This window comes from Brassica napus, chromosome C2 (genome assembly GCF_020379485.1).
Source record: "Brassica napus cultivar Da-Ae chromosome C2, Da-Ae, whole genome shotgun sequence".
Lineage (NCBI taxonomy): Eukaryota > Viridiplantae > Streptophyta > Magnoliopsida > Brassicales > Brassicaceae > Brassica > Brassica napus.
This window is the reverse complement of record NC_063445.1, coordinates 9,935,952-9,948,169: the sequence shown is the minus strand read 5'-3', so window position 1 is coordinate 9,948,169 and position 12,218 is coordinate 9,935,952. Positions and strand designations below refer to the sequence as shown.

The 12,218-nt window shown below is 37.4% G+C and overlaps 2 protein-coding genes across 2 annotated transcripts; both read left to right on the top strand.

The window, feature by feature from the left end:
- Nucleotides 1–532: 532 nt before the first annotated feature.
- LOC106409049 (CRS2-associated factor 2, mitochondrial-like) lies at nt 533–2,412 on the top strand. Its single transcript, XM_013849738.3, has 5 exons — nt 533–1,061; nt 1,445–1,572; nt 1,655–1,880; nt 1,947–2,074; nt 2,161–2,412. Exons 1-5 carry the CDS (start codon nt 581–583, stop codon nt 2,230–2,232), a joined length of 1,035 nt encoding a protein of 344 aa, XP_013705192.2. The 5' UTR covers nt 533–580; the 3' UTR covers nt 2,233–2,412.
- A 427-nt stretch (nt 2,413–2,839) lies between these two features.
- On the top strand, nt 2,840–6,148 carry LOC106407128 (aspartokinase 3, chloroplastic-like). The gene is made up of 13 exons (XM_048747163.1): nt 2,840–3,072; nt 3,180–3,641; nt 3,724–3,806; nt 3,908–3,948; nt 4,043–4,197; nt 4,284–4,433; nt 4,512–4,607; nt 4,698–4,934; nt 5,022–5,114; nt 5,195–5,311; nt 5,427–5,546; nt 5,628–5,690; nt 5,849–6,148. Exons 2-13 carry the CDS (start codon nt 3,261–3,263, stop codon nt 6,026–6,028), a joined length of 1,716 nt encoding a protein of 571 aa, XP_048603120.1. The 5' UTR covers nt 2,840–3,072; nt 3,180–3,260; the 3' UTR covers nt 6,029–6,148.
- Nucleotides 6,149–12,218: the final 6,070 nt, after the last annotated feature.

Genomic DNA, 12,218 nt, shown 5'->3' with positions numbered 1-12,218 from the left:
TAAGGTTTGAAAATAATATTTTGATTTTAAAAGTTCATTTTTGTCATTTATTATTTTGGACTGAACTAGATGCATCTGCATCCAGATGCACCATCAAGACTCACCTTCGTTTGGGTGAGAATTTGAGATAAGTTTTTAAAAAATCAGCTGGGTGATCCATCTGGATGTAGCATTATAATGCACAAAACGAACATCGATTTGCATCCATCTGGGTGAGCAAACGAACATGGCCTATATTATTAGAGTATTGCCAATGAATTCATCTGATCCAGCTTCCTGCAATAGAATCACAATAGATAAGAAAAAAAAAATCATTCAGTTTGGCAGCCGTCTAAACAAAGCTGAAATATAATCGTAGCAATTAGCGATGTTGAACAAGAGAAGCTAAGTTTGAAGTAAACTGAAGGTTTTGTAGACTATTTGGGGTTAGGATGAGTTAAGCAAAAAATCCGGGCCAAAATGCGTAAAATAGGAATATATAGGTCTTATTCAGTAAAAACATTTGCTCCTTCCGAATTAACTAACACACGACGAGGAGAAGAAACACTTACCAAAGAGCTCAACAGTGTGTCTTGTCCGAATGCTTTCAACTCGCAGAAGCTTAGCTCTAGCGAAAGACTCGTTTTTGTCGCTACGTAATCTCCAAGCTCGATTCGTCTCTACAGAATACTATGACCCACCATTCTCCCCTCTCTCCAAACCCGCTAAACCAGCGAAGAAGACGAAGAAAACCGAGCAGGATCAGTCGCCGGAGCCGATGACTAGCCCGACGGCGCCGGTGACGTCAGACCTCCCTTTCGATTTTAGGTATTCCTATTCAGAAACCAACCCGGCAATCAAACCAATTGGGTTCCGTGAACCGAAACGGTTCTCTCCGTTCGGACCGGGTCGATTGGACCGGAACTGGACGGGCACTTGCGCTCCAGCTTCTCTGGAGAGTGATCAGAGGCAATGGGCGGTGGTAAGAGACAAGATTCTCGGCGAGGCGTTGACGGAGGAGGAAGTGGCTGAGCTCGTTGAACGGTACCGTCACAGTGATTGTTCACGCCAGATCAATCTCGGTATTGCCCTCTTCCCCTCTCGCTTAAAGCTTTAAACCTTGAATGTAGTTTCGTCATGTAACGACTTTGGTTTTATAAAACCATTGCAAAGTAAGAGTCTTTACACTCTTCTTCTTGCTAAAGCTTTAAGCTTTGAATGTAGTTTCTTTCTGTAAAGACTCTCCTTTTATGAATCATTGCAAGTTAAGGTCTTGGGATCTTTCATGATCATTATGTACACTTGTCTGATTACTCCTCCATTCTTAAGGTCTCTCATGATCCAATTTGAGACTGATCACACTCTGATCACTAGGGAACACACCTTCAAGCTATTGTATTCTTCTAAAAGTTCGAGAACCAATGAGTTAAGGTTCTTCTTCCTGTTGTTGTTATGATGTTATTAGGGAAAGGAGGAGTCACACACAATATGATAGATGACATTCATAACCATTGGAAGAAAGCCGAGGCAGTTAGGATTAAATGCTTGGGAGTACCTACTCTTGACATGGACAACATATGCCACCACCTCGAGGTCTCTCTTATTCAATTCTCAATAACCAATGCTCTATTTGTTCTCTGCTTGATCTTACTAGTAGTTTGTGTTTGCCTGACAGGAAAAATCAGGTGGAAAGATTGTATACAGGAACATAAACATCCTAGTTTTGTACCGGGGAAGGAACTATGATCCGAAGAGTCGTCCCACCATACCACTCATGTTATGGAAGCCTTACCCACCAATATATCCAAGACTTGTAAAGAATGTCGCTGATGGCTTAACGTTTGAAGAGACCAAAGAGATGAGAAACCGTGGGCTTCACGCTCCTGCTCTTATGAAACTTAGTAAGTAGTACATGTTTTTTACGCCGTAATCAGTCATTTATTATTGACGTTATGTATTGATCTCAGCTAGGAACGGTGTCTATGTTAATGTGGTGGGAAGAGTGAGGGAGGAGTTTGAAACAGAAGAGGTTGTGAGACTAGATTGCACTCATGTTGGGATGAGTGATTGCAAACGAATCGGTGTGAAGCTAAAGGTATAGACTCTTAAATGGTTTTTGCTTGTCATGTCTGTAAGATTATTTCTGTATGATTGGTTTTGATGATGTGAACATAATTGCAGGATTTGGTTCCATGTGTTCCTATTTTGTTCAAGGATGAGCAGATTATACTCTGGAGAGGGAAGAAGAATTGAGATGAAGAGGATGCTACTCTGTGAAAACTTTGATCCAGAAACTATAATAATGTGACCTGAACAAATCCAACTGTGAAACACTGATCCAGAAACAGTGATCATGTGACTTGAATATATTTTTCCTTGTAAACAACAGTTTGTTTCTTTAACTTATATCGATTAGAGAACGAGCTAGTAACATGTGGCACTCTTTGGAGAAGCCTGGAACTGATATCTGCTGAAATTGTATATCCTGAAGTGTTGCAAGCATTTTTATGTCACTCTTCAGTTTAGTTTCCTTGTAGTTTTGTCACCTTGCTTAGTGGTCTCATGCAATATACTAGAGTCAGCTTTACCCCTTCAACTTTTGTTAAATACATTTCATGCACATTGAACGACCAGTATCTCTTTGAGAGTTTTCATATGGTCCATTGCGTGTGACATAACCATCCACTGAATGTTGAATTATTAACGATACATATGATGCCACGTGTTAGGCAGTATGCATATATTGGTATATGTAAAATTCTCTCTGTTGCTAATTAATATTAAGACATTGTCTATGAGTAGGTAGCCACGTTTTTTTCGATTAAACTATATTTTGCTGCACCTCCTCAACCTCCTAAGGGCTCAGTAACATCAAGTGTTTTCGTCACGTTCTCCAATAAACACACTTTGGAGTTTAAAATGACTTGTATATATATATGCTACTTAACCTAAAGTCTGAATCATTAAGCAGATTCATATCATATGGAATAAAGTACAAAATATAATATTTGTGAAAGTCGAATGATCGTTCGATTGGTTATACACATTTAAATAAACTCATTGGCTCGCTCAGCAGAGATCATTAGGTAACTGGTAAGCTACTTTCAATTTCCTTTGCATGCTGCTTTTAAGTAAATGTTGTAGCATTTGTGTTCATGTGTTTTAAATTTGTTTGCTTGCTTCCCACGGAAACGTTGTAGGTTGCCGCAGTGAACAAAAACATTCGTGTCTGAGTTCTAAGTAAGCTTCACAGTCGTCTTCTTCAGAACTTGTTGTGAGTGATGGCGGCTTCAGTGCAATTGTACGGAGTTAGAACTTCAGGACTTGCCTTCAACTCAAAAAGCATTGAGTTCGGGTCAAAGGGGCTGAACCTCCTTGCTCCCGTGTTCACTAGAGACATCAATCACTCTTGTAGGAAGAACAGAACTCTAAGAGTTACGTGTGAAGCTAGAAGCGCGGAGTTGCTTGAGAGAAAAGACACCGAGACTTTCAAACTAAACAGAACTGAGATAAAGTTGACATGTGTAATGAAATTCGGTGGCTCATCAGTTGCATCAGCAGAGAGGATGAAAGAAGTTGCCAAACTCATACTCAGCTTCCCTGATGAGAAGCCTGTTGTTGTGTTATCAGCAATGGGAAAGACCACCAATAACCTTTTAATGGTAAGAAAATAAATAAAATTCAATTAGTGTACATTTTTCCTTCTCTCTTTCTGTAATAAACTTGCTCTTCGGCTTTCATTAGGCTGGTGAGAAGGCTGTTTGCTGCGGCGTCACCAACATCAACACTATTGAAGAGCTGAGCTATATAAAGGAACTCCATATAAGGTTGCATAGAAGATACATACACTTTATTGGTTCTTTTGTTCTTATTTTTATAAATATTTGCTTTGTTCTCATGTGTAATCATAATTCTCTTACGTACCCAGGACTGCTCATGAGCTTGGATTGGGAACAGCAGTAATTGCAAGTTAGTGTTATAAAGTTGTCTTTTCTGTAAAAAAATTTCTTAACATATATATGTTTTAGTATCTGAATCTTTCTGTCGTTTAATCTTTCTGTAGAGCATCTAGAAGGACTAGAGCAGCTTCTTAACGGCATTGCAATGATGAAAGAGTTAACTCTACGCACAAGAGACTACTTGGTTTCATTTGGAGAGTGCATGTCCACTAGGCTATTTGCTGCTTACCTGAACAAGATTGGCCACAAAGCACGCCAGGTTAGTCACCTAGATTTTGTTTATTATCTTATGTCTCAAGATTGTTGTTGCATGACTGACTTTGATGAGTCTTTTATCTTTGGCAGTACGATGCATTCGAGATGGGGATTATAACCACAGATAACTTCACAAATGCTGATGTTCTTGAGGCAACATACCCAGCAGTCTCAAAAAGGTTACTTGGTGACTGGACCAAGGAACGTGCAATCCCTGTCGTCACAGGCTTTCTTGGAAAGGTTTGAATCAAATTTAGCAATTTAATGAGTCCTCTTCTGCCTTTTGTGACATAAAGGACAAAACAATTTACTCTGTAGGGATGGAGATCTTGTGCTGTTACTACGTTGGGGAGAGGAGGTAGTGATTTGACTGCAACAACAATTGGGAAAGCTTTAGGTTTGAGGGAGGTCCAGGTCTAGCTTGATGCGTTGGTTTTACCAAGATTTGAGTTGTTTTTAGATGAGATTTTGTTAAACCAAGAATGAATTTAACTGTGGTGGCAGGTTTGGAAAGATGTGGATGGAGTTTTGACTTGTGATCCAAACATATACCGCAGAGCTCAACCAGTTCCACACTTGACATTTGATGAGGCAGCTCAACTTGCTTACTTTGGTGCACAAGTGTTGCATCCACTTTCCATGCGGCCAGCTAGCGAAGGGAACATTCCTGTAAGGGTTAAGAACTCTTACAATCCCAATTCCCCAGGAACTCTCATCACTAGATCAAGAGACATGAGCAAGGTTCGTTAAAAACAACAATTGCATGAGTATTTTATTTATATCACAGCCATACATCAGGATTCATGACCACCTCTTCCTTCTCCTTAGGCTGTACTGACCAGCATCGTTCTGAAACGTAATGTTACCATGTTGGACATCACTAGCAACCGTATGCTCGGTCAATATGGCTTCCTTTCCAAGGTAATAATGATGGCAATGTTTTCACTTCCCCTATCTTGCAGCTCACGTTTTTAAAAATTCTTCTCTTTCTTTCTTGGCAGGTGCTCTCCACATTTGAAAAGATGGGCATATCTGTGGATGTTGTTGCAACCAGCGAAGTTAGCGTTTCCTTGACATTGGATCCTTCAAAGTTCTGCAGCAAAGAGTTAATTCAACAGGCAAGCTTTATATGGGTTATAGATGAGAGAAGTACTTTTTTGTTCTTGTAGCATGGAAACAATGAAAACAAGAGGACTCATCTTGTATTTTGTGTAATTATTGGTGATGTGACAGGAGATTAATCACGTGGTAGAGGAACTCGAGAAGATTGCTACGGTAAACCTGCTTCAGCACAGATCAATTATCTCACTCATTGGAAATTTTCAGAGATCATCATCCTTCATACTAGAGAAGGTTTGTTATCTCTCTCTCTCTCTCTTGTATGGCTTTTGGTTTGTTTGATTTGTTACTAGTGACTAAATGAACAACAAACAGGGCTTCCGAGTTCTTAGAACCAATGGAATCAACGTACAGATGATCTCTCAGGGTGCATCGAAGGTCAAAATCTCTTTCAACTTAATCTTCACTGCATGTTTCATTATAATAAAAAAAATGTTTGATTAAAAGACAGTAAAATAAGGTTGCTTTATGGGGGTGAAATGTATGCACACTTGTCTGACTTTTCTTTAATGTGTTTGTTTTGGTGGTGAAATCAGGTAAACATCTCGCTGATAGTGAATGATGATGAGGCTGAACATTGTGTGAAGGCTCTCCATTCAGCCTTCTTCGAGACAGGAACCTCCAAAGCTGTTCCTCAGATAGGGCGTCTAGCTACTACACCTCTGCCTTGTCGTGAAACCTCTTTGTGCAACCTGACCTGCGAGATCTACAAGTAGCTTGAAGAAGATATAAGAACTGGTATTAGGAAACAAACTCCCATAATCTTCATATGTAATATATAATGAAATTTCATGGGACTTATGTAATTAAATGAATAAGCGTTTCCTATTTGAATATTTTTTGTTGCATTCTTGTATGTGGAATCGTTATGATCCTTGTACCAAAGGCAACAAATCTTGCAACAATCAAATGTGTTCCATCAAAGCAAACACTAGCTTTAAAAACTGCTAGAAATAGAGATTGTAGTTGCCATGTTGGTGTTGTGTTGTGTTGTGTTGTCCAGCAGTGAAAGACACCAACTAATAATGAGCACACTGACACACACATATAATATAATTCTATTCCTAATTTGTTAATTTGATGCATTAAAATTTGTTAATTTGCCATCAAACCATTCCACAACACCACAAACCGTTGATGAAGCTCCAATGCTCATTGAATAGTCATTTGTTGTAGGGACGTATTGGTGTAAATTGGGCGAGCTCATGTCCATTAGCCCATATCCATTTGTCCATTTATTGTTTGCGGACAGAGAGTGACCATGTCCATTAAGAACCATGTCCATTAATGACCATACCCACTAACACCCATATTTTCATGGACTGCCATGGGGTCCATAATGACCATATAAGAAATTTTAAATTTTAATTTATAAGCCTACAATTATATATACAAGTTCATAAAATTAAAATTCATCCATAAATTCAAAAGTACGACAATACATAAGTTCATAAGTACAACAATTCCGGTCTTGGCGGGAAAAATCAATTTTGCGGTTTTGGCGGAAAAACTTAATTTTGCAGTTTTGACGGGAAAACTCGATTTTGCAGTTTTGGCGGAAAAACTCGTTTTTGCGGTTTTGGCGGAAAACTAGATTTTCTGATTTTGGCAGAGAAACTCGATTTTTCGGTTTTGCCATGGGGTCCATAATGACCATATAAGAAAATTTTAATTTATAAGCCTACAATTACATATACAAGTTCATAAAATTAAAATTCATCCATAAATTTATAAGTACAATAATACATAAGTTCATAAGTACAACAATTTCGGTTTTGGCGAGAAAAATCGATTTTGCGGTTTTGGCAGGAAAACTCGATTTTCCGGTTTTGTCGGAAAAATTCGATTTTGCGTTTTGAAGAAAAACTCAATTTTGTGGTTCTGACGGAAAAACTCGATTTTCTGGTTCTGACGGGAAAATTTGATATCAAAATTTAAGCGAAAAATCGATTTTACGATTTTAGCAGAAAAACTTAAATTTTAGAAACCCTAGGTTTTGTGACCATTGGACAGTCCACGTCCATAAAGTCCAAAACCAACAAAGACCATTTTCTTAATGGTCTCACATTTGGTCCAATAAAAACCAATGGAAAAAAATGGATTTGTCCATATTAAGCTCGTTTGTATATGGACATGGGCAACCATTGGACGGCCCGTCCAATTGACACCTAGGGACGATGATATATTTGTTGACCATGCACAAAAAATGTGTTTCCCAAGTTCAGGAGTAACATATCAAAATTTGAAGTCCGAGTTCTGTATATATTGAACCACACAAAACTGGTATATATTGAATGTATTGGTTTGATGATGTACGAAGTCATTTTTAAAGATGACTGATTTATTTGTACTTTACCCGATACCCGAAGCCGTATCCGAATCCAATCCGAAAAATCTGAACCGAAGTAGCAAAATACCCGAACGGGTATTAAGTTAGGAGAGATTGAATATCCGATTCCGAACGGATAATCACTACAAGAAAACAGCGACATACTGAGGGAAAAAATCGTTTGTATGTCGTCGGAATAACGTTATTCCGACGAAACAAGTCCTAGGAAATAACTTCTCGGAAATTCATTTTTCCTCGGAAATTTCCGACGGAATTCCGAGGAAACTCCGAGGACCACCAGTTCGTCGGAAAGCTCCTCGGAATATACCGAGGGAGAACTTCCAAGGGATATTTCGATGGACTTTCCGATGGTCCAATCCTTGGAAGTTCCGACGAAATGTTCCTCGGAATTTTCATCGGGAATTTCCGAGGAACGGAGCCCTCGGAAAATTCCGAGGAACGAGTCCCTCGGTATATTCCGAGGAATGACTCCCTCGGTATATTCCGATGAACAGGTCCCTTGGTATATTCCGAGAGTTCATTTCCTCGGAATTTAAAAAAAAATTAATTTTTTTTTAAAAATTAAATTTTTGAAATTTTAATTCGAAAATATAAAATTAAAATTAAAATTGAAAACATATTAGATAATATTCAAAGTTGTACAAATAAAAATAAAACATTCTGAGTTTTTGAAAAAAAAAAAACTACGGGTCTGGCACGTTCGGGAACACCTCGTTCGGGTACATCCTCTGCATCATCTCCATTATTTGCTGGTTCAGCCTCCTCTGTGCCTCATAGCCCGCCTGTTGAGCCGCTATCTGGGTCTCCAACAAAGATATGCGATCATCCTTGTCCTTCAACTGAGCCGTAAGTACTTCTGGATCAACAAAGGGCGGTGGTGCAGAAGAAGGAGGAACCGACCGGGTGCGACGACCCAAACCGACCAAACGTCCCTTCTTCTTTGGAACTGACTAAAATAGAAAATATCCAAATTTAAATCAAGAAATAAATGAATTGAACTTTAAAAAAAAGAACTTACGGATTCAACGATTTCGTTAATTCGAAACCGGGACAAGTTGGTCGAAGCCGTCGAATCGTCATCCTCGGTTTGAATCCCGAGACTGGCTCCTCGTACCACCACGACCACGACGCTGTCGAGGGCGGGTCTGATCATCATGAGACCTATAAATTAAAAAAAATATTTAATAAATATAGAAATATATAAATTATTTTTTTTTAAATCCCAAAAATAGTTTTTAATCACAAAAAAAGTTTTATAGATAAAAATGTTTAATAAATATATAAAAATAGTTCTAATAAACAAAAAAAATAGTTTTAATAAATAAAAAATAGTTTAATAATTACAAAAAAATAGTTTAAATAATATTAAAAAAAATTAATAAATATAGAAATTTATATAATATATATATATATATATTTTTAAATATCAAATAATAGTTTTTAATCACAAAAAATTTTATAGATATTAAAAATGTTTTGTAAAATCCAAAAAATCGAAATATATACAAAAAACGTTTTGTAAAATCCAAAAAATCGAATTTATATACAAAAATCATTTTGTAAAATACAAAAATTGAATTTATACACAAAACTCAAATTTATATACAAAAATCTATTTTATAAATACAAAGAAAATAAAAAAATTATAAAAAAATTCTAAATCAATTCAACAAAACAAATTATTCAACCAAATCACAATTTTAAATCTATTATACAACCAAATCACAATCCTAACCAATCACCCTACCAAAAATCTATCAAATCTACACAAAAACCTAACAAATAGAACCTAAGAGAGTGGGATAGGGTCCTTACATGATTTGTGTAGGTTTAGAGAGGATTCGCCGGAGATATCGTCGGAGAGAAGGGGGAGATCGCCGGAGAGGAGGGAGTGGAGCCGGAGAGGAAGAAGAGAGAAATGGGGAAGAAGAAGCGGCTCGTGGTTATAAAACCTAGGGTCCGACGGATAGTTTCCGTCGGGATTTCCTCGGAATTCCAATTTCAATTTTCGCGAAATATTTTCCCGGTCAAATGAAAATATTCCGAGGAAATTCCGACGGACACTTAAATATCCGTCGGAATTCCGTCGGAATATTCCGAGGAAATACCGAGGAACTAGTGTTTGGGGTTTCAAAACATCGATTTTTTTTTTGCCGTATTTCATTTCTTATACAATTGTAATGCATACCATTGAGGATTCTTTGTATAGATGATCATAAACCATGAAATAACAAAAATTCAAAAATAATTGTAAGTATTCCCTTTACCATTCATTAAAGTGTATAAGTGTTTCTCTTATGTTGTGGGGATTTCGTTCATACAATCGGAAAAGTGTTTATTATAGGGTAAGTAACAAATTTTTGACTTCATAATCAGTCTAAGACACTTAATAAGGGTTATATAAGTGTTATTCAAACCGCAAAACGTTGTTTTCGGTTTAAAAACCCTGCTTCCTCGGAATTCCCTCGGAATTATCTTCCTCGGAATTCCCTCGGAATATTCCGAGGAAATACCGAGGAACTAGTGTTTGGGGTTTTAAAACATCGATTTTTTTTGCCGTATTTCATTTCTTATACAATTGTAATGCATACCATTGAGGATTCTTTGTATAGATGATCATAAACCATGAAATAACAAAATTTCAAAAATAATTGTAAGTATTCCCTTTACCGTTCATTAAAGTGTATAAGTGTTTCTCTTATGTTGTGGGGATTTCGTTCATACAATCGGAAAAGTGTTTATTATAGGATAAGGAACAAATTTTTGACTTCATAATCAGTCTAAGACACTTAATAAGGGTTATATAAGTGTTATTCAAACCACAAAACGTTGTTTTCGGTTTAAAAACCCTGCTTCCTTAGAATTTCCTCGGAATATTCCGAGGGAATTTCGAGGAAACCCTTATCTTCCTCAATTCGGTATTTCTACTAAAAAAAAAAGTCGATGCTAGTCTGTTTCCGAGTCATCATCACCAGATGAATCTGAATCTGGATCTTGGTGAAACTCTCCAATCACTGGTTCATCCTCTGCGTGAACGACGGCTTCCTCTCCGAAGTTGGTTAAATCGACTACAAGGCCAACTCCAGCTAAATCTTCTGCTGCACTTAAGTTGCCAGATGTGCTTGGTTGTAGTGGATCTTCCAGCTCAGAACTTCCTTGAACTCGGCCTCTCGGGTTGAGTCTTGTAACAGTAACCCATGGATCATCTATGTTCCTTACCCGGAGGTACTTGATATAACAAACCTGTAACATTTAAAAAATTATTAGTAAAATTATAAATTAATACACATGATGATGAATCATTCTAAATAATTAACATTTAATTACCTGATTGGCCTGAGAAGCAAGAATGAAAGGATCATAATATTGCAGCTTTCGCCTCGAATTTATTGATGTAACACCAAATGCATCTGTTCTCACACCTCGATCTAGAGTGTTGTCATGCCAATCACAATAGAAAACAATACAGCGCAATCCAACCATGCCCAAATACTTGATTTCCAAAATCTTATGTATGTGTCCGTAGTATACATCATCTTCAGATGCAGAACAAACGCCAGCATCATAAGTCGTACTCGAACGTCTCCTCTTCTGAGTTGTGAATGCATATCCTCGAGTACAAAATCTCGGATATGACTTCACAACAAATTTTGGTCCAACGACCATCTCGCGTATCCAATCGTCAAATGTTTCACCTCTGGCCAAACCAGCAGACACCTATATTAATAGCACATATATATGTTATATCAATAAATGTGAATTAGTATAAATATGTGATAAATGATATTTTAATTTGTTTAAAGCACTCACATAAGTAAACATCTATCCAGAAAATTCTCTCTGCTTCATTTCTTCTAGTTCGTCCTCTGTGGCGTATCTATATTCGAACCGCTTTTCTGCCATGAAAATCCTGTACATATGATGACAATAATGTAATTAATTAAGATTTAAATTTCAACTTGTTAAAATAAAAATTTGTAAGCTAATTTATTTACCTCTCATATTGAAGAACATCTTCGCAATTGGTGAGCAAATATGTTTGCAAATTACTGCGCTCCTGCTCAGTAAGTCGACGGTCCTTTGGTTTTCCGCTAAGTCGTCCAACATCTGTGAAAATGTCTGGAACCGTAACATGATATGTTGCTCGTTCGCCTCTATCATCATGCCAAGCAGGTCTTCTTTTTTTAGTCTGAACTTCTGCTGGAAAGTAGTACTCGGCAGAGTTTGGAGTTTCTTCATTGATCATCTGTGCGACTATAGAACCTTCCACCCTACTTAAATTTTTCACCATCTACTTCAAATGGAACATATACCGCTCATACAGATACATCCATCTATACTGCACAGGACCACCAAGTTCCAATTCTCTTACCAGGTGAATAACAAGATGCTCCATAACATCAAAAAATGAGGGAGGAAATATCTTTTCAAGGTTGCACTGAATCACGGCTGTTAGTCTTCAAATTTTCAATACCTTCAAGAGTCACTGATCTCGTGCATAAACCGCAGAAGAAACCACTTATCCCTGCAATTGCTTCATGAACATTTCGTGGTAA